General features: G+C 28.2%; 2 protein-coding genes across 4 annotated transcripts; both read left to right on the top strand.

Moving 5' to 3' along the window:
* Nucleotides 1-1,074: 1,074 nt before the first annotated feature.
* LOC137811865 (metacaspase-3-like) lies at nt 1,075-3,361 on the top strand. The gene is made up of 5 exons (XM_068613721.1): nt 1,075-1,630; nt 1,899-2,235; nt 2,305-2,422; nt 2,499-2,696; nt 3,172-3,361. The coding sequence occupies exons 1-5, from the start codon at nt 1,210-1,212 to the stop codon at nt 3,229-3,231; spliced, it is 1,134 nt and encodes a 377-aa protein (XP_068469822.1). The 5' UTR covers nt 1,075-1,209; the 3' UTR covers nt 3,232-3,361.
* LOC137811863 (ABC transporter G family member 1-like) lies at nt 3,172-10,693 on the top strand. 3 transcript variants are annotated; one of them, XM_068613720.1, is made up of 9 exons: nt 3,172-3,291; nt 6,570-6,925; nt 8,279-8,358; nt 8,474-8,944; nt 9,042-9,128; nt 9,201-9,326; nt 9,417-9,611; nt 9,696-9,785; nt 9,937-10,693. In XM_068613720.1, exons 2-9 carry the CDS (start codon nt 6,586-6,588, stop codon nt 10,522-10,524), a joined length of 1,977 nt encoding a protein of 658 aa, XP_068469821.1. In that variant the 5' UTR covers nt 3,172-3,291; nt 6,570-6,585; the 3' UTR covers nt 10,525-10,693. The 3 variants fall into 3 exon arrangements, with proteins under 3 accessions (XP_068469821.1, XP_068469819.1, XP_068469820.1); XM_068613718.1 differs by having other exon boundaries at nt 9,042-9,326; XM_068613719.1 differs by having other exon boundaries at nt 3,173-3,291; nt 6,573-6,925; nt 9,042-9,326.
* Nucleotides 10,694-23,554: the final 12,861 nt, after the last annotated feature.

The following is a 23,554-nucleotide window of genomic DNA, read 5'->3' on the forward strand; positions in this document are numbered from 1 at the left end:
TTAATTTTTATATATTATGTTTTGTTAAATATATAAAAGTATTCTATATATATATATATATATATATATGTTTTGTTTTATTTTCTTATTTTGAAATTATTTTAAAATTTAGATAAATTAACCCAATTAACTTACCCCGGGACAAACATGTTAATATTTTGAAAATAACATTTTAAGTAAGTGGAGTCTAACTAACCCATTTAAAAGGTGGAGACAAGGTAAATTGAGTTCAACGACCTAATTTAGCTTGTTTGGATAAGTATAATTGTAATATGTATGGATTGGGTTATTATGAACATATTTGACATGGTTTTAATTTCAGTTATAGAACTTTTAATGTGGATGAGCTTCAACATAAACTAAATTATTCTTAGAAGTTAGATCATATAACAATAATTTATAAAACTTATAATGGTTTATTTTTCACTAAAAGAAAATAAACCATTAACTCGGTCAAAAGTTAACTTAACAATACTAATTAGTTAACATCTCACTGTATTGAACTCTAAAATCATAATCATGATGTTATTTGAACGATATGGTGCATGAGAAATTATGTTAGATTTTAGGATAAGATTGATGTTTCTAGGGCTATTAATTAAATATTTAACTTGTCTAGTGGGAAATTCGTTTAAAGCTTCAATGAATAATTATATGTTGGATTTCATAGAAATTAAAAGTTTTTTTTATTAATACTCGTACTGGTAAAGTTCTTTGTCTTTTTTATGTTAAATGAGAGTTTCCTTTCCTAGACTGAGTTAAAATTAACACTAATGGAGCTATTAAGGGATATCATGATCTTGGTACTTGTAGAGGTATTTTTGGTGGGAGTATGAAAAAATTTATTAGTATTTTATGTACGTTTCTTAAAAGTTGCTTTTAAATTATACAGTAACTCTATCAAATACTCGTAAAGATATTTATGAAAAGGTTTATTCAACCGAATGAGATAAGAAGAAATAAGAAAACTATATTTCATTGGTTCCTTATTCCTGATTCTTGATTAACGGTAATCTGCATTCGACAAATAAAAAACAAGCAAGTCGATATATTCACTCTCCACTTGGAAAAGCAATCAGAATCCTATTCTGAATTCGATCACAGAAACATTTGAAAAAGCAATTATATATAGTTTCCTTCATAGTTTGTATTACCTTCATTCTTTCACCATTCCATAACAGCTTCTTCAATCACAGAAAGGTGAAAGAAATGGCAAGTAGAGAAGAAAAATGCATCCACTGTGGAATTGTACTCATGGTGCCAGCAGAGGTGAATGTGTTTGAGTGTGGAGTGTGCCATGGAATCACCCAGATTAGACCCTCCACAGGTCCCTGGAGTCAAGCCTACAACTCCTTTCATAGTTTCACAGGTCGTTTCAGAGGGTTTTTAAATACCATAAGGAGTACTAGTGGTGGTTCTTATGGGCCAAATAGTTATGGCTTTTATCCTCAACCTCACTCACTAAGGCCATCATTCCATGTCTATGGCTCAAAGCGAGCTGTGGTGTGTGGAATTCGCTACCATGGGAAGAGTTACAGGCTCAAAGGCTCCATCAATGATGCAAAATGCATGAAATACTTTCTCATTAACCACTTTGGATTTCCCAGTGACTCCATTCTCATGCTCACAGGTCTTCCTATACACTTTTTTTATCATACTAGGTTTAGTTCTTATGCGTTTACAAAGTTTCTGCTATGCTTTCTATACCCAAAAATTCTTTTTCTACTTTTCTCTTTCGACTTAAATATTACTAAACTTTTGTTCTTTCATAATTTTATTATTTAAGCTTTTTCACATGTTTTATCTATAAAGACTGTTTTACCAAACTGTTAGTAAATCAAAGAAATATCATCACATAACTTTTCAGAGTCTTAAAGATGTACGTGATTTGTGTGTAGATGATAAGGAGGAGAGAAACCCACAAAGGATTCCTACGAGATATAACATTCTGGTGGCGATGAGGTGGCTGCTACAGAATACACAGTCAGGGGATTCACTGGTGTTCCACTTCTCTGGACATGGCACTCAGGAAATCAACATGGATGGGAACGAAATTGATGGGCTTGATGAAGCAATATGCCCCGTTGATTACGAACAGGAAGGGAAGATAATCGATGATGAGATCAACACTGCAATTGTTAGGCCCTTACCACGTGGAGCTAAACTTCATGCAATTGTCGATGCATGCCACAGTGGGACTGCTCTTGATTTATCTTTTCTCTGCAAGATGAACAGGTCAGGTTTGGGAATGTGCTTGCTTTCTCAACTTCAGTTTCTGAGTTGAATAATCTTTGTGTGATGCAGGGAAGGGTGTTACTCGTGGGAAGATCAAAGATTTGGCAGAGCTAATAAAGGTACAAATGGAGGGCAAGCTATTTCGTTTTCAGCTTGTGAAGATGGTGACACCTCCATGGATACTTCTGTACGTAATATGTTTTTCCCAGTAATTCCATAGAAAACAGTTAGAGAATGAAAAATTGATGAATATTGGTGTGTAGGCCTTAAGTGGCAGTGAAGCTACTGGTGCATTGACTTATAGTTTCATCCAAACGGTGCTAAACGAACCTGGTCTGAGTTATGGTCGGTTGCTGAGTGGCATGCGTTCAACCATTCGTGGGACAAAAACAGGCATAGTGCAGTTAAATGGTCCAATTGCTTCCCTGTTAAACAGATTTCTTGGCATGGAACTAAGACAAGTAATACTTTCTCTCTTTCACACATTATTATAACTATATAGTAAATAACTACAATTTCACTATACTATTTCATTTTTTAATATGGTATCAGAGTCATTTCGAGCCTATCCTAGTGAGTGTTTGTCCTGAACCTATCGTGTCACCCGCTATCGGACCACCCATAATATATAGTCTCATGCACGAGTTGGCAGTCTCGGCGTTAGGGGTGTGTTGGAGATCCCATCGACTAGAGATTAGAGTCTTTCATAATCTATAATTAGGTGCAAACCTCACAGTATAAACCGGTTTTGGGATTGAGTTAGACTTAAACTCCATTTTTAATAATAATCATGTTAAGGTGACACAGTTTCAGAGTTAATCTGATTACATTGACATCAGTTTAAATATATACAAGTTATTGTAAAATTAAAGCTGAATGTTAAAAAATGGGATGTATGAAATTAGAATTATAAATGGTTTCTACTTGGATTTGCAGGAACCACAACTATCGTCTTCTGATATGTTTGACGTCTATGCAAGTCGTTTTGTACTGTGATCGCTAATTGTCGTCAGATAAAATAATTGAGATTACATTACTCAATTTTTTTTACATATGGTGAGAGTTTTCTTGTGAATTTTCTGTGAAAATTTATATTAATCAAGTTTTTTTATGATTTTTTTGTAAATTTAATAAATGCGCATAAAAAATTGTAGTATTGTTAATTATAAGCTAGTAACAGTGGGAGCGATTAAATATGAAGTATTGAAAATAAATTTAAAAAAGTAATAGAGATTTGTAAGGATGATAGATTTTTTTTATGGGAAATGGCAACTCAACTTCATGTCGATTTTGAACATGGAAGTGAGCCAGATTGATAATCCTTAACATATAAATCACGTTGATCTATCTTTCTAACCACTTAACTATAGGAATATTATGAGTGTATTTTGTAAAAATAAAAATTAAGTATACCTTATTTCATTAATTCATAAATTAGTTTAATCAATAATATAAAATATATTAAAACAATTATTTTAAATACTTTTAGGACAAATAATAATAATAATAATAATAACTTCTACTTTATTTAGTTTTTATTATTATTATCCTTCGTATCTTAATGTCTTTTTTTTATCTTTAGTCTTTTACCTATTATTATGTTTTTTTAATTTTATAAAAAAATTATTGCATCATTTTAGTATTTTAGGTATTTTTTTAAAAAGTTATGTAATTTAAATTAAAAAAACTAACATTACAAATGAAAGTTATTATTGTTTTATTATATGATGTTATGTGAAATTTACATACATTAAAAACTTTAAAATGAATTTTTAAAAATTAACATATTATCTAAAAGAAATAAAAATTTAAAAATAATTTAAAATAAATAAAAATTAAATTAAATTAATACTTATTACACCAACTAATTTAAATAAATTTATTTATTGAAATAAAAAATAAACTCTATTGGCTAAGGCGATGTAAATACAACAACAAAAAATTAAATATAAATACATTGTTGTCCAAGATCCACGCAATAAGCAATAAGATCACATTGCTACAATAAAAATAAATAAATAAATAAAATTATACACAGATAATATTTGAGTATTAATCCAGCTGAGGCTACGTTTTAAAAGTAATTACAAAATTCATTTTATTTGCATATCTGACCCACACACACTGCCTTTTTAATTATTATTTTATTTGATCTTCATTAAATGTGATTTTAGAGTGGGTTTGAACTAAGTTATTTATTTGGCAAATTCTCCCCTCCACCTTCGTACCTTTCTGATATACCTTCATATAAATGGTTAAAAGTCAATTTTGATTTTTCTTTTTTAAATTTTAAACAATTCTAAATCAATCATAACTCCACATTTTTATATGTATCCTTATATTTTCTTGCAACCACAATACTTTCATCATTTTTCAGTTATAACGTTTGAAAATTCCATTATTTAATCATGTGTGAAATGATTGATAAAAAAATTCGTTGTATTCGACATTTTTCAATGTGAAGATAATTTTTTAGTTTTATACTTTATTTTTGTAATTCGCTGTTTTCTTTTTCTAAGTTTTATACTTCAAAAAATAAAAAAACTAACAAAAATAAAAACACCATAAAATTTACCTTAAAAACCAATTCATCACCACCTACTATCATTCACTACAAACAACCATAACCACTTAAAAAACAAAACAAAAAAATACACCCTACTCTCCACCATACTCATAAGGATATTATTAAAATTAAAAAAAAAATATAGAAATACACTAAAATTTGCTTCATTTATTTTATGCCTCCTACCTAACATTTTTGTGGGATAGTTAATCTGCATTTTTCGTGTAATGAGTCATCTTATTTATTTTTATACAATGTGATACTTTCTTGAATTCATATCAAGGTATATCAATATAAAATGCTATAAAAACATATACCATAAAACTTTCATGATCTGACATGATAAATATACATGTAGTATCTATTGTATACCAAAACGTGCATATCTTAACATATGATTTGATCCTCTTTATGAGAAAAATAAATAAACATATATAATATGATTCTCGTGATCAAACGTTTTCTTTTCATATTCTTATTTTGAGAACGTGTAACCAATAGTTATTATATATATTTTAAAATGATTTTCATACCCAAAAAAAAATATTATTTTCATTGCAATAAGATATTGGTGGGTTTATTTGGTGATATAATAATTCTATTTTCTTCATATCCATGGCGGCAAGTAGACTTAAATGGTACTTCATAAATCCAATTTATGTTTCCTTACAGATTTTACACGCAGATTTCGTGCATCCTGTTTAGAAGTCGATCATACTTTATAGAAATATTATTAGACAACTTTGTTTAACACCTAGATCATAAAAGACTTTAACATAAAAGTCAAGATTTTAAATTTTAAATAAAATTATAAACTATAAAAAATAAATAATGATTTTATTTCAAAAATAACTTTTACATTAACAATTTTTTTATAATAAATTGTTTATAAAATTCTTACATTATGAAATTTTTTAAAAATATATCATAACCTGACTTTAATTAAATTTATTTACAAAATTATTAAAAAACTATATCATCGTACTTACTTACAATGCAAATCTTTTCACACCCAAAAGTCAAATATATATTTAATTAAAACTTTTCTTGCATCGTGCCACGACTTCAAGCAAGCTAAATCACATAAGGGTTTACAAATTAGATGAAATATTAAGTTTAAACATAACTAACTAACTATCTATAATATCGGCAGGTTCATTTCAATACAAAATGGTTACTTCTATAACTTTATGTTAGATGGACAATACTTTTTTTGTGTAGCTTATATATTTTCTAATTAGATTAATAAAATAGAGTTGTTAACTTTGTTTTTATTTATTTATTTAGGAAAACTTTGTCTCTCTTCTTTATATTTTAAAGAGTGTAATAGTTTGTTGTATATTTTATTATAGATTACCAATTTTGTATAGTTCTCATGTGTTCTTTATATTGTTGAAAAATATTTATAATTTTTAAATAAATTACACTGACATTCTCTAATGGTGTCTTAATTTTTAAATAAATTACACTGACATTCTCTTTTTAGTTTATTGATATATTGCATACAATTCCATATTTTATTAAGATTTAAAATCTCTTAAAAGAAAAAATGATATAATATTTCTTAAACAATTAGAACGTTAAAGCAATGTTTATTAAAAGAATTGAAATAGTTAATATAAGGATGGGAGAGGTATGAAGAAAAAGTGAAGTAAACATGAATAGGTGAAGTGTTATATACTCTTGATGTTATTGTGCCTTCAATTTTACAAATGCCTTCTGTAACACGTTCTTGTGCACTTAAACATGGTTTGATTTTGTGTAACAGCAGCTTTTACACGATAATGCAAGGAAAACCAGATCCCTCCGCCACCTACCCTCTGTCATATACACAATCAAACATGATATTGATGGAAACCCCCAATTGTAGTCCTGCTCCTTTGATTATGCAGTCCAACCATGAGTTTGTTGCCACTGTTGAGGAAGAAAGAAACACAAGTACTAAGAGAAAGGAAGAAAGGATCTTCCTGACATGGGAAGATTTGCAGGTCACAGTTCCAAATGGAAGGAAAGGTAGGAAAGCAATTCTTAAGGGTCTAACTGGTTATGCCAAACCAGGGCAACTCTTGGCAGTAATGGGTCCTTCTGGCTGTGGCAAATCCACACTTCTTGATGCTTTAGCAGGTAAATGCATATTAATTCTATTTTCTTTGTACAATTGGAATATCATTGGATCCTCATATCATTGGTAAATGCATACTATTAATGTCAGCTACTGTTAAATTTATGGATATTATCACTTCCATGTAGTATCACTGATACTACATTCGTGAAGCATGTTAACATGTAGGTTCGTTGTTATGTTTTGGTTTTACAAGTTCTACAATTCCTAAACCTCATGAATGTATTTTGTATTTATATAAAAGTTGAAATATGTCTCATTTAATTTTTACTGATAAAAAAAATATGTAAAGTGTTGGTGAAACATTAAAAGACTGCATAAAACTGAGTTTTTTTTTAAGGAGATAGAGTGAAGATTTAACAATATAGACATATTATCATCTCTAATTCAAATATTTTATCCATTTTATATATATATATATATATATATATATATATATATTACTCAATTATTTTATTGAATTCCTAACAAAAATAACATCAATAAAAATATAAAAAATAATCATAGTTGAATTATAATAATATAAAATGAAGGTGATAATAATAATAATAATAACATTAGAATAATTTCATAAATTTATAATTGAGTTTTAATTTGAAGTGTATTAGCTTTAATATTAACTCAATTTTCAATAATATACTAATTAACAACTATAAATATATTTTATTCTTTAAAGTGTGCATCATTATATTTTAGAAAAGTTAAATCCTTCTAAATAACTTTTACGTGGTAGATATTTGAGGAAGTAATACTCGTTTTTTTTAATAAAGTTTAGTTTAATCCATTTCTACCGGACAATTTTTTGGACTGTTAATTAATAAAAAAATACATTTATAAAATATAATTTCAAAATATTAACAATATATATCAATACTCTTCAACCACTTGTGTAAAATATTAACTAGTTGTTTTCGTTTGGAAAGAAGCTTGTTCATTCATTTATGTAACAAACCTACGAGAAGGTTAAAATAAACAATTACTCTATAGTTTTACACAATTCGATTATTTTTATACAGTTTATTTTTTGAACCTTCTTCTCCATAGCTAAACGTATTTGAAAATTATTTTTAATGGCTACTATTTCAATAATTGAAACCATATGAAATTATTAAATTTTACGAAAATAAAATTAAACTTAGTTTAATGGTCTGGACCAAAACCTAAAAGTTAGAATATTAAGAAAATAGTAAAAATATGTTAGCACTCATGACTATGTGGTAAATTTAATATTATTTTATCTCTACTTCCTCTCATTCTCTTTAGAATTATAAGAATTTGAAAACAAACTATTTTCAAAGCATCATTTTGATAGAAAAAATGTGGAGGTTTAGTTTATCCTTGTGAAAAATCTGCAGGGAGACTGGTTTCAAGCTCAAAGCAAACAGGGAAAATTCTAATTAATGGCCATAAACATGCACTGGCTTATGGAACATCTGTAAGTGAAATCCCTCAAAGGCTTTTGTTTGAAGAAAAGGCAAGAACATCCCAGGAACCACTATTTGAAGGAAATTCAATCTCATTAATCTCTTTTTCTTACCTTGTGAAACCAGGCATATGTAACACATGATGATGCTGTTGTATCAACATTGACAGTAGGAGAAGCAGTGTACTATTCAGCTCATCTCCAATTTCCAGACTCAATGTCCAACAGAGAGAAGAAGGAGAGAGTAGACTTTACAATCAGACAAATGGGTTTACAAGAGAGCACAGACACAAGGATTAAAGGGAAGGGTTCTAAAGGCCTTAGTGAGGGGCAAAAGAGGAGACTAGCCATTTGTATTGAGATTCTTACAAGCCCCAAACTTCTCCTTCTTGATGAACCAACTAGTGGCCTAGACAGTGCAGCTTCCTACTATGTCATGAGCCGAATTGCAAGCCTAAAGATAAGAGATGGCATCGAAAGGACAATTGTTGCATCCATCCATCAGCCTAGTAGTGAAGTTTTTGAGCTATTTGATCATCTTTGTCTTCTGTCTTCAGGCGAAACAATATATTTTGGCACCACTTCTGCTGCAACCGAGGTTAGTAGCTGAATTAGTCATAAACGTTGTATATAATTAAGAACAAATTCATTTGAGATAATAAATTGTAATTAATTGTATTCTTGATTGAATGTAGTTCTTTGCTTCAAATGGCTTTCCTTGTCCATCTCTCCACAACCCTTCTGATCATTTCTTGAGGATCATAAACAAGGATTTCGTACTGGTGAGAACATTAAGATGCCAATGCTTTAGAGCTGGCAACAAAACCTTGTTGATTAATCTTTATTATTTTCAGGGTGATAAAGAACGCTTCCACGTAATAGTACCCAAAGAAGAAGCAGTGGATACCCTTGTGAAGTTTTATAACTCTTCTGAAATTAGTAACCAAGTTCAGAAAGAAGTAGCAGCAATAGGTGAAAGTGTAAGTATAATATAACATATTGCCCGGGTGAACTAAGCCAATTAGAACAAGGATTTTATACATGAAGGACTAACTTTTTGATGAATTTAGGAATATGGTTTCATGGGGAGCAGCAAAACACAAACTGCATTTCTTACTCAGTGTCGCGTTCTTCTGAGAAGATCTTCAGTGCACTTGTTTCGTGATGTAACCAATTATTGGTTGCGTCTAGCTATGTTTACTGTAGCAGGTATTAGTATGGGAACTATATTCTATGACGTTGGTTCAAGTAATTCATCTATACAGGTAAAGTAGATAAAGTGCTTCAGAGTATGGCATTTAAAGCATAACATATATAATAATAATTTCTTTTCTTCATGCATATTTCAGGCTAGAGGGGCACTGGTCTCTTTTGTTGCTACAGTCCTAACTTACATAAACCTTCTTGGTGGATTCCCTCCATTTGTGGAACAAATGAAGGTAAAAAGGCCATTCAAAATGCAATTATCAACATGCACATGCTTGTTCCAACCACTCTATAATCCAAACTAGATTAGGATTGAAGAATAGCTTTGATAAAAGAAGAAAAAAAAATGTGATTATTCCTAACATGGTTTTGTTTCTGATTCAGGTATTTCAACGTGAGAGATTGAATGGGCACTATGGTGTTGCTGCTTTTGTCATTAGCCACACGCTATCACCGATTCCATATATGGTACTGATGTCAGTGATTCCTGGAGTGATCACTTATTACCTTTCTGGGCTTCATGCAGGACTTGAACGTTGCATCTACTTTTCTAGTGTATTACTTGCATGTATACTGTGGGTTGAGAGCCTGATGATGGTTGTTTCAAGTATCTTCCCAAATCCCAACACTGGCATCACAGTCTCCGGTGGAATTATGGGAGTGATGATTTTAACTGGTGGATTCTTTCGCCTTCCAAATGATCTTCCAAAACCATTTTGGAAATACCCTATGTACTATGTTTCCTTCCACAAATATGCCTTCCAAGGATTGTTCAAGAATGAATTCATTGGTCTGAAGTTGACTAGTGATCGAGATGGAGCTACCTACATAAGTGATAAGGAAATACTAACAAAGACATGGCAAGTGGAAACGAGTCACTCCAAATGGGTTGATCTTGCTATCTTAATGGGAATAATTGTTTCATATAGACTTATGTTCTTGGCAATCACTAAGAGTAAGGAGAGAAGATAAAGAGCTAATTAATTGCTCAAAACTTAGGTCTTTGGACTTTTAAAAGCTCTCCACATAGTCTTATACTATAGAATTATTGTCTATGTTATTTTAGAGAGAAAATGTTCAATATATGAATAATACTTAATGCGATACAATTAATATAGCAGTTGAGTGTGAAACTTAAAAACTTTAACCTACACTATTTTGTTATTCTTTTACTAATGTAATTTCACTTATTAATTATTAAAATAGGTAAATTTAAAAAGAAATATTAAAATAAATAAGTTGGGCCAATCTGTAGTTATCTTATGAAATTGCACACGAAAATAGCAAAACACACTACGGGTTACAAAATTGATATAAAATTAAATAATTATTAAGAAGTGGATTTTAAGTCTAACTCAACCTTATAAAATCAGGTTTGCACCCACTTATATACTATGAAATGTTCTAATTTCTAGTCGATGTGGGATCTCCATCACGTCGAAGTTACAAACTCGTGTGTATGACTATATATTATGGATGGTCCGATAACAGTCCGATAGCGAGTGGCTTGATAAGGCCAACAAACAATCGTTCGGATAGGCTCAAAATGGCTCTGATACCATATTAAGAAGTGAACTTTAAGTCTAAGGTGAGGTTTGCACCCACTTATATATCTTCGATTCTATATTCATTTTATTTATTTAATATTTATATTATTAAACCTTAAATCCAATATATCAATTTCATCTCTGTCAAAAAAAAATTAGCTTAATTAATGAAAAATTAAAATTAAAAAAATGTATGCAAAATTTATAATTTATTTTCCAAAATTTAAGAACTGAAATTATAAAAAAAGATAAAATAAAATAAGAATATGTATTCGAAATAAGAAAGGTCAAAATTATAATTTAGCTAAATGTTTTAAAGTTTCAAATTAACTAAGGAGTACTGGTTGTTCTTTCACTTCCATATGTTCTTGTGTTATTCCATGGCAGTTACTTCCTCGGCCTCACAATGTTATGCAAAGATCAAATTGTCTCTATTATTTTTTAAAATTTCTAAAATGCACTTGAACTGTATTTATTTTCTTGCATTCTGAATTATGGAATCCAAAAAAATTTTGGATTGGCACTTCCAGTAAAATTTCAGATCCACCAATCCATAATTCAAAATATGCATTTCACATTTAAAAATCCATCATTCAAAAAAAAACATTCTGGATTCACCAATCCGTGACATAAATATGTATTCTGGATTCAGAAATTCATAATTAAAAAAAAAAAAAAAAAAAAAAACATTTTTGATCCCCCAATCCGTAACAAAATTAGGTTTTCGGATTCAGCAATCCAGAAATCAAGAATTTATGCAAAATTTGCTTCCAAAACACCCCCTCATCTCGAAAAAAAATGATTCAGTTTTGGATTAATGAATCCATAGCACACTCCCAGATCCCGATTTCCGGTAACCACGGTGCCATTTTTCAAATAAAAGGTCAAGGCAAGTTTTGGAATTTAAAAAATTGTGGGGGTGCAGGAAGAAGAAGCCTCAGCCCATTAATCATTTGCACCGTGGATCCAAGCCCGTTCTTGGACTGGGCTTTAGGGCTTATTATGACACGACTAGGTTCGGCCCATATTGATGGTTTCTGAGCTCAATTATTGTTTGTTGGTCCATGTTATTATTTTCGCTTTAGTTAGATAACAAAAATCTAAGGTGGTGCACAAAATAAAATTCAAAGTATTTTAAAATTTTGTAGATATTATAATTTCATGTCGTAAATGTCCCACTCATATTCTAATTCAAAAATAATAATAAAAACATAAAACGATACCAAAATTAAAATAGTTGTTTAGTTAAACCAAATTTTACAATCAAATATTTTGTTTATGTAAAATCAAATACTTTTCTAGGTAATTAACTTGACTATGAATCTCTTATAAAAATCAATTAGTATTTCTAATTATAAAAATAAATAAATTTACCAAATCTCCTAAGTTTTATTGAAACCAATTATTTTATTAGTAGTCGTAAGTTTGTTGAACATTTCTTTTGATTAAATATGTTTATTAAAACCTTTAATCAGATAATGTTATTTCCCTTTTGTACAATATATTTTATTTTACAACCCATTGTAAGTGTATTGTTATGTTATTTTAAATTTACCTTTCCCTCTCACTTCCATGTACTGTAGGTTTGTATTTTATTTTTTTTTGTATGTTTCATTTTTAAGTTGAAAAATACGTACATGTCTGTATTTTAAATTTATGTTTCCTACTTCCATGTACTGTATGAATGTAACCCATGAACTAACAACACCTAATGTTGTTTTGCTTTGTAGATTAGTAGCAAGCATCAAAAGATAAGGCTTACATTATTTTAATAAATGACAATATTAACATAAATTTTATAAGTGGTTCCACGAAATTAAATTGAAATATATAATCATTTTAGATGAATTATATTATAGTTTGAGTAAACTAAATCAAAATGATTTTTTTTAATGGTTCTAATCATCATTCATGCATAGTTCGTTGCATTAATTAAGTTTGGTGATGAGCCAACAAATTTCTTAATTTAATAATGTCTTTAACTAGTATAACTAATGATATGGTGCATGCATGCTAGAAATATTTGGACTAATAATTATACTATATATGTCTGTTGGTTGTGAGTCAAAATAAGAGCCACAAGAGGTATAGAAAACAAAGAAGATGGAAATTTAAAGGAGAAAGTTAAAAATGAAAAATACACATATATATATATATAGACACATCAGAAAATATTCTTATTACACGATGAGACTATCCCGACTAAAATAAACACACACACGAAAACACAACATACAATAAATGAAAATAGGTAACTTAAATTTAAATATAATCTACTTGAAAAATGATAGGTATTTTTGTTACTTCATGTAAATTAAGTTCATGTTGTGTTAGGGAATAGAGGTTTTCATTTTCATTTCAAGTCTTTTTCTTTCACAAATAAAAATTAAACACATAAAAAGGTTTATGCTAACTAATTCACACCTTTTTTTTAACTAATTAATTTATACTCTTGATTTTCAGTTGTTGATAATTAATCATGTTCTTATCTAAAAAATAGTAATAATGTATAAGAGTTCTCTTTTTATTTGTCTTTATAGGTGACATCTTATTCATATTTTTTTTATATAAAACTCTTGTGTTAAGCATTATTATAAAACTTGACATCTCATTTAGACGGACACATCAAGTAACAACAATTATCTACCATCACATGAAAAAAGTATTATAAAAAAAAAATACAAGAAAATATGGAGGGACTAGACCAAAACTCATATATTAAATAAAACGGTACATAGGTAATATATACCTATTAAAAAAGAACTCTAAGAAAATACTAGATAGAAGCCTATAATATCAATAAAAATAGCCTCTATGAATAAAGCCTAAGTTAGCAAGTTTATCAGCATATGCATTCCCTTTACGAAAAATGTGAGAAATCTTAAACCTAATTTTCCCACAGTAGTTAAGACAAGTTTTCCACCTATTACAAAGCATTCAAGGAATATTAGTCCTAACCGTAAATGCATCACAAACCAAGGTAGAATCACATTCAGTCATAAACTAGTAAGATGAATCTTTTGAGCTTGTTTAATAGCATGTATAACTCCATAAAACTCAGTTATTAAAGTAGTCTGAACATCAAGGAAAGTAGAGAAACCACCAATAAATTTCCCCATACTCTCACGGAAAATACCACCATAAGTAGCAAAACCAGGAGAATCCCTAGCAGCACCATCAGTGCTTATTTTAACCTAACCTAAAGAAGGAAACTCCCATCAAACTAAAAAAGGAGAGATAGAATTTTACCACTACGAGTATTAATACCAAAAAAACTTAAGCACATTGAAATCAAACATATCCTTACGAATAGAATTTTTAGATGAATTATCCACTTGACAAATGATCAAAATATCCTATAGAAACATCAATTTTAACCTGAAATCTAACATAATTTCTCATACGTCATATCATCCAAATAGAAAAAATTATCACAGCATTTACTAATTTTTAAATAATCTTATTTTCATAGTTAAAAAATTTAAGCTCTTTTGAAATTTAATGTGTTAAATATTTGTTAATATTCCTTTCTTAATGGGAACATAAAAGTATAAAATGACTGAAAATTTGGAGTGTAAATTTTTCTGTCACTCCATATCATATTCTTTTAGTTTGAGACTACACTTAAAATGATATAGTTATTTTTAAATCTTGATTTGACAATTATTTATACAGTTAGATAGTTTTTTTAATTTATATACATCTTTCTTTCATAAGATTCTAAGAAAAATTTTAAAAACAAAGTTATAATAAAATTATGAGTTATGAAACATACAAATATATCATATCCGATTATTGATTCTAACAATATTTTCAAATAAGAAATTTGTTCATTTGAAGGTGTCTCTCAAAATACTTGATGAGTTGAAAGTGTCTCTCAAAATACTTGATGACGAAACAGATTTTCCTTTTACATTCATTTCATCTCATAATTTAATTTTTGTATCCATTTTATTTATATTTGTTTTAAATGTTTTTATTAATATAATTTATTATATCTGTCAATTATTTTCTTTTTTTTACATGATTTTTTTAGTACTTTCCTACGGTTTAACATCACAAATCTCATTATTCAAACTAAATAAATTAAATTAATGTGTTTTTTAGTTTAATAAAATTCAATCTATATGTATAGGTTGACGGGTAGATAGTTTAATTAATTCGAATGATATTTTCACTTTATTTTTCGTTCGTACTTCTAGTTTCAAAATACACGTTCTTCGATATTTTTCAATAAAAATATAAAAATAAAATTATTTTATAATATTTAAATAAATATAAATTTATTTTATAAACTGATTTTATTAAATTAAATTAAATTTAAAGTTCACTTATTTTTTTATACATATGATTATTAGTTATTATTTTTTTCAAGTTGAAATCACTACTATTAGTTAATTGACGCCCACTTGATTAACATTAACATTGTATAATTTATATTATTTTATCAGTTGGTATGCAGGTGACATGGTGCTTTCAACTGAGATCTCATATTGAAGCCTGCGTTGATTCTATTCTTGGACAGTGTTCATCTATGGAGACTCCAATAAAATGTCTACCAATCATTTTTCTTTTTTCTAGTACCATGTCTGGTCCCACTGCTTGTTTCTCTCTGACTTTAATCGACCAAATTAAAAGACTTTGATGTTAATCCTTTTCCTAACCATAGAAAGCAGAAGAAGAAACAAATTTTAAGTTCAATCAATGGTCACAAATAATTGATTTAGGTTTTTAACTTGCTAGCTACTATTCTATCTTCAAATTAATTTCAATTTTCTTAAGCAGATTTAAACATGTGGTCTTCAAAATAAGAAAGGCAGAAAATTCTTACTTTTGAAAGATTACTTTGTTTATTTAGATTAAACTGGTACAAAGTTAATTACATTATGTAATTAATTAATAATCATCTTTGCTCTTTGTCCCAAAAATACCAGTAGCTATAAAAACAGACTGGCCAGTGATAAAGACAGCATGTGACTAAGTCAAAATATATACACAAATTAATAGATAGATACACTGGACTCAATCTTCTTAAATAAATATTAAGTTTAAAATTTATAAATAAAAATAAAATCACACTTAAAATAAAATACTTTGCAAAAAAAAAAAAACTCACTAAAATTAGTGACTAATCAAATAAATAAATATCCATACCGACATGTTATTTAATAATAAAGTGTATGAGGAAGTACATGGATAAGTGATGAGTCTAATTGGTGTTTAAGTTGTCAATTCACTACTTGTGCTTAATTAATCTTCATTGTGTTTTCAATTACAGTTTCTTCCATTGATGGGGTCTTTGGTATTCAATTTCCCTTCAATTATGAAGCTCTAGGGTATGTTGTACCATTCAATCATCTATCTAGTCATTTGATAAGACATGTTCTTTTATCTATAAAACTCAAACTTCTAATATTTAAAAAAAAAAATCTGTATTTAATAAATCAACGAAATATTAATTTAAAATGAAAAATATTTTGACATTTGAAAATTACATTAACCACGTCTAAAATATGAAACCAAACATAATATGGTACTTTTCCCCTAAATATTTCTTCTTTTTTATCAATTAAATTTTGCAAATAAAAAGTCTATATGTATTAAATGTATTTATTAATTGAAAAATAACAAAAGAAAATAAATCATTTAAATATTAAAATTAATTAAACATTTTTAATTAATAATTTGTTATAAACCAAAGAATTAATACTTTGTAACAATACATACTTAAAGGGTTTTTTTAAAATATATTATATATGTTATGTTTTATGCTGGTGAGCTATTTCTTCTTATTTTTATCATTGTGAATAATTTGGTAATTTATCATTATTTGCCGGTTTTCTAATTTTCAATTGTCTCATTTAGACAAGATGTTCAGTATCTCTTTACTTGCAAGTTGAGAAAATAATTTAGATCTTTTTAGTAAAATTAATTATGATAGTGTAACTAGTAGACGATGGGTTAGTTTTTAGTTGATAAATTAGTTTTTAACTCATTTAGTTTATAAATTTGGAATTGATAAAATAACTATTGCCTTAAAAAAAATTAGTAAAACTAAATGATAAGCTAATTGGTGATGTAAATGAAATAAAAGGACATAATTATATAAGTTTACATGATAATTTAAATTTTTATTTTATAATTATGGAATTATAATTTTAGATTTTTTTTAAGTAATTATATTTTTATTCTTCTCTTTATTTTTTAAAAATTGTATATGTTTCTTTATTTGAATAAGTTCACCAAATGGATATTAATCAAATTTCATTTTTATTTATTTTATAAATTATTTTTTATTTATAAATTTAAACTACTATAGTATTAAGTTTTTTTATAATTTTCATAGTGTGTAATTTTCATATATAATCATAGAATGAAACACTCTTTGATTCAATTTGTAATGTTAATTTTTTTAATTCAAACTACATAAAAAAATTAAAAATTAATCTAGCAAATATTAAGAATAATGCAGAAATTAATTGTCTCGATGAAATTAAAAATACATATATAGTATTAGAGAAAGGAAATTAACGATAATAAGAAACATAATAAAATGATAATAATAAAAGACGATTAAATAAATTATAATTTAAATAAAATAGCTTGTAGCTTATAAGTTAAAAACTCTTAAAATAAATATTAAATACTTTTATATTAGTGAAATAAATTTATAAACTAATTAATAGGCCATAATCTAGTTAAATAAACTAATAGATAATTTATTAACCTTCTCAAACGCTCTGTCAATACTTACGTTGATATTTGTATTAATATTATATATAGAGAGAGATACACTCATTATTCAACGAGATAAGACACATTTAAAATTCATATTTCTCATTATATTCTAAAATAATATCTAAATTTAGACCCAAATCTTTATAAGATAATGTTATTTATATGGAAAAAAAATATATGCAATGCAGAAGTATTTAAAAATTAATAAAAAAAAACTCTAAATAAGATAACTATTATAATAGAGAAAGAAAGAAAAAGTATAAAAATATACTATATACACAATATTCTATAGTCTATAGATGACACTTAATCCGTGAATGAAGGAAAAAAACTGTTAGCTTTGGTATTGAAAAAGAAAATTACTTTTTTTAATTACAATTTATTATCTAGTCTTCCTCTTTCTTTAACATTTCCATTCTCAATTTTCTATCTCAAATTTAAATATCAAATTTAAAAGTTTAATTAATACAAATAATTGAACAATTAATTTCCTATTAAACTATCATAATTGGTCCTTATAATTGGTACTGTGAAGGTCAAAGTGGATGCAGAAAGTGTGATGTGGGTCAGTGACTCTGAATTCTAAGATCTCAATTATTGGGTGTTACCACTGTTTAAGCCTGTTTCTGTTCATATTCAATTTTCGTGGCCTCACTGTTCTTTTTTATGTATGTCAAGGTCATTGTATAGTACATACACTCTTTTTTAAAGAATAACGACTAATATAAAACTTAATAGATGTACAGAAGAAAAAGATAAACAAAAAAGTGATAGATATAATCACAAATAAATAAACATTTATAAATAATACAGAAACATATATATAATTGAATTATCAGTATGATTTTTATCAAATATTATATTATTCAATATATTAAAATTGATACTTCTTTTATATAAATAGAAGTTGACATAATATATATTTTCCACAACACTAGCGGATAACTTCTTCAAAACTATGTAAATCCTAAATAAGTGTTGACAGCATATTTAAATTCTTAAATTGCTACCATCATGTCAGCATAAGTACATACCCAATACTTAAAACTTTCTTATTTAACATTCTTGTGTTGCAGCATTGATAGTGCACAGATAGGCACCTGCTCATATATACTCCAGTAAATGGTAGACATTCACATTATTCTTCAAATCATAATTTTCTAATTATCAGAGATAGAAAAATATAATAAGATACCATCTGCAGTTAAACTATGACTCTATATTTTACGAGTTCTACTTTATATTTTACGAGTTCTACTTTGATATTTAATGCTCACATTACTCACTTAGGACTGCATGCAATAGTTTAAAGTGAGAAAACTGAAACATGCCGGAAAGTAATATCTATTTTCTTATTGCCAGAAACACTTTCTTCTACTCAAGGATTAAGTTGTTTCTACCATGGTGAAAGCTATCATGAATTCAAACTATTGGAATTATTATGAAACAGATTCTCTAACATCTCATTGTCTCAAAGGAGTAAAAAATATCTTATTAAGGATTTACCTCAAGCGGTGGAACAACACGAAATTGTCTTAACCTCAAACTCTCACAATAGAACTTCTCAAGCTTCCTCAAACCACTGAAATCAAGAACACAGTGTTGAGAATCATTCTGGAATCGTTAGGGCTAGACCTTCAAAAATAAAATTACACAACACACACCTCCATCAATATAACACACAGAAAAAAAGAAATTGAGATGGGACAAAACCTAGGGTTGAGTGTTCACAATCACAATCCCACAGTTTCATGGTCGCACATTCTCTCGATCGCGTTCTCACGGTCGCAGGCTCTCAACTTCTCCATCACGGTCGCGTTCTCACAGTCGCACACGTTCTCACACACTCTTCTCACGATCGCATGCTTTCTTGCGTTCTCAACACAGTGCTTAAGCTCGCACTCGAAAAGAGTTTTTATGCACGCACTGCTCAATGGCTTTGTTGAAAGCTTCAAAAAGTTTTTACTATTTTCTCCACGCACCCTGAGCAGTTTTCAAATAAATTAAAAATTATTTATTTGCGTAGGCTGAACCTTCACAATTTTATTATTTATTTAAATTTAATTTCAAAATAGATAACATGTGTTTAACCTTCAAATTTTTAAATTTGTATTATTATTTATATTTTCAATAGTGACCGTTTGACCAACGCAACCCTTTTTTTTATTTTTTTAAATTCTCTCACTTTTTTTTCGTAGTTAATTTTACTTTGAAAAATGTTTTATTAACACCCTCAGTCACTAACACAGACTTGACACCGCTTGCGTGGCATTAATTGACGCTGCTGACGTGACATTTGGTGAGGATGTGACACTAACTCTATATTATAATATATGACCCATAGCACACGCAAAACTGGTTACCCGTGTGTCTGTAAGTGGGTTACTTATGTGACGTTTATGACCACCCACTCTTCATGAAAAAAAAAATCAATTTTTTTAATAAGAACCATATATTACATTGGTTAGATGGCTTAACCGATGTAATAACCCTACTAGAACTACCCATCCACAGGTTCTCCACATATACTGGCTCACGCAAAACTGGTTACCCGTGTGTGTGTCTGTAAGTGGTTATCTATGTGACATTTATGATCACCCACTCTTCATGAAAAAAATCAGTTTTTTAATAAAAATCATATATTACATTAGTTAGATGACTTAACCGATGTAAAAATCATATATTACATCGGTTAGATAGCTTAACTGATGTAATAACCCTACCAGAGCTGGTTACCCAGCCATAGGTTCTGGCACACGCAAAACTGGTTACCCGTGTGTCTGTAAGTGGTTACCTATGTGACGTTTATGACCTACCCACTCTTTATGAAAAAAAAAATCAATTTTTTTTAATTTGGATCATATATTACATCGGTTAGATGACTTAACCGATGTAATATGGGTCATTCTGAGTAAAAAAAAATATTACATCGGTTGTTTCTAAGAACCAATGTAATATATTCTTTTTTTACCCTATTTTGAAGTTCGCGCTGCTCATTCGCGCGCAATATCACTTTGTCACGTTCGCAGCGTCAAATGTGTGTCATGTGCAGAGGGTGTCAATATATGGGGACTCTTTTACTTTTTGGCGTAGTGATTAGGTATAGGTAAAAGTTATTTCATTTCATAAAATCATTAAATAACAATTAATTTAGAGATAATAAATAATTAATCGTTATATTGATTAAGTTAGATAATGTTTTATAAACTAAAACACTACTAATATTTAAAATAGTTTCTATTGTTAATAAAAGTCTATAAATTAGTTTCTAAATTCATTGTTAAGTATCAAAGTTTTAGCGGCTAACAACTTTAAATTCTAAGTTAATATTTAATTAAATTATTGACTAATTTATAATTTAAAGTTATTAGTAATTAATATTTTGATAGCTAATATTAAATATCAATTTAAAAATTATTTTATAAATTTTTATTACTAATAAAAACTACTTTATATCTATCTACTTTAGTCAATATAATGACTAATTATTGTTGATCATTAAATTAATTGTTATTTAATAATTTTTTATTATAATTTAAGTAATAAGGAATTTAGTTCTTTAATTCTTAGGTAAGATGTTAATTAGTCAATTATGTATAAGTAATAAGAATAGACATTACGAGAACTTTATTCTCCTCAGTTATGGTTTATATTTGACTTAAATATGTTTAGTTGAGGTGTAAAGTAATTTTAAACATCAAAAGTAGCAAACAAAACATAATTAATTTCCTTATTATAAAATAATCACTTTTCTAAAAAAAAGTAAAACGAAAGGAACAGTGATAGAGAGAAAGAAACCCTAGTCCGGTGTTGAAAGGAAATAAATTAATTTAGTAAGAAGATATATCAATAATATAAATATAAAAGGAGAAAATAACGTATAAAGCTATGTTGAATAAACTTTCCACATCTCTACATTTACGTTTTTGGAAGGAACGAGTGTTTCAATAATGTCGGTGACCACTCAAACATTCATTACATTAAGAGTGTAAAGTGTTTTTTATTTTTTTATCTAATTATAAAATTGTTCTTAATCTTACAAAAACATAATAAACATGATTCTTAATTAACAGCTACGGAGAAAATTTAAAAGATAAAACTTACTAATGTTTGGCTAGAATATGATTCTGCTTTGGTTTGTATTGTGTTTACGGCTAGAACTAATGTTCCTTAGATGGATGTTTCGTAATCGATGAAATACTTGTCTTAATTACTGTGGGAAAATCATGTTTAGAGTTACTCATATTTTTTTTTGTAAAGGAAGTGCGTGTGCCGATAAGTAGACTAATTTATGATTTATTTATAGAGAATTTTTTTCATTTGTATAATAGGCTACCATCGAGTTGGTTCTTAGAATTATTTATGAATATATATAGTCTATCTATGCATCGTTTTTGTTAACATATGAGTTTTGGTCTAGTCCCCCATATTTTTGTATCACTTTTTTTCTAATATTTTTTTCATGTGATAACAAATTATTGTTATTACTTGAGGTATCAACATAGTCAAGTTGCATAGTGGTGCATAACAAGAAAGCTTTTATTTTAAAAAGAAAATAGTTAACATTTTGAAGACTTTCTTTGGATTAAGCTAGGAGAGTTATGTATAAGTATGCATGGAAGTATGTCTACTAGGAGTGATTAAGGTTGTTATTATGTATAAGGGTTTATTCATATTTATTCATTTTTTATTGTTGATAAAAAAATATTAAAAAAAAATCTTGTATTATTTTTTGTTCTTGTATAGATTAAAAGACTTCATCCTCTTCTCACTAATTTGGTTTCGATCTCATATTAATATGAGGTGCTGGTAGGTCTTGATCTTAATCTCAAGTAATGTATTTATAAAAAGTTCTATGATGCTCAAATTAACTTTTCAAAAGTAAAAAATAATAAATATTATAATAAATATGTATTTTAGTTTGATTGTTATTAATCTATTTATAGAGTGATGTTGGATTTCTATATCAATTCAACTTAAATTAACACGAATATTACGTTTAATTTTTGTAATTAGTTTAACTTGATTTAATTACCATAAAATATAAGATGTTGTTTTAGGTGACTATGTTATCGAGATCAGTTTCGAATGCTTTATGGTTAGATTTTTTTGGCCTTCCGTAGTACAACTTTGTTGACCTTGAACTAGCTCATGTAACTCAAGTGTTTTGACATCTTTGGAGCATTATTTCGAAAGGGTGGTCTTTGGGGAAGGAGAAAGGAAGGAAGACAATAAGAAAAGGTGGAAGAAGATCTGAAAATGATGAAAAAGATGAGTTTTTTTGTCAAGTTGTTTTCTGGCCTTACTATACCACCACACCTAAAGAAGTTGGTATAATTCTGAAAAAGTGGGGGAAAATAAAAGAATTGGAAGCTTGCAGCTGTATGGGGTAGGTGACCCCTTGGTTGACTCTTTTTTTTTGCTGGGAATAGATGCCATGGTCCCCCAACTCTGAATTGGTCACAATTTAAATGTGAATCTATGACTACATATAGAAAGGCATGGGAGGGTAGGATTAAATTGTACTTCAAAAATGCCCCAAATGTAAGACAGCTGGAGGACCTCATTCCTCCATTATTATTATATTAAGATTCACTTGTGTTGCTTCAATTTTGTTTTGTTTTCCCCCTAAGGTCACAATAGGTGTGCTCGATTTGGTGATGGTGGGTTTCGTTTTTATTAAATCATCAATGCTCTCACTCTCTTCCAATCATAGG

The sequence above is a fragment of the Phaseolus vulgaris genome, chromosome 2 (assembly GCF_000499845.2).
Source record: "Phaseolus vulgaris cultivar G19833 chromosome 2, P. vulgaris v2.0, whole genome shotgun sequence".
Classification (NCBI taxonomy): Eukaryota; Viridiplantae; Streptophyta; class Magnoliopsida; order Fabales; family Fabaceae; genus Phaseolus; species Phaseolus vulgaris.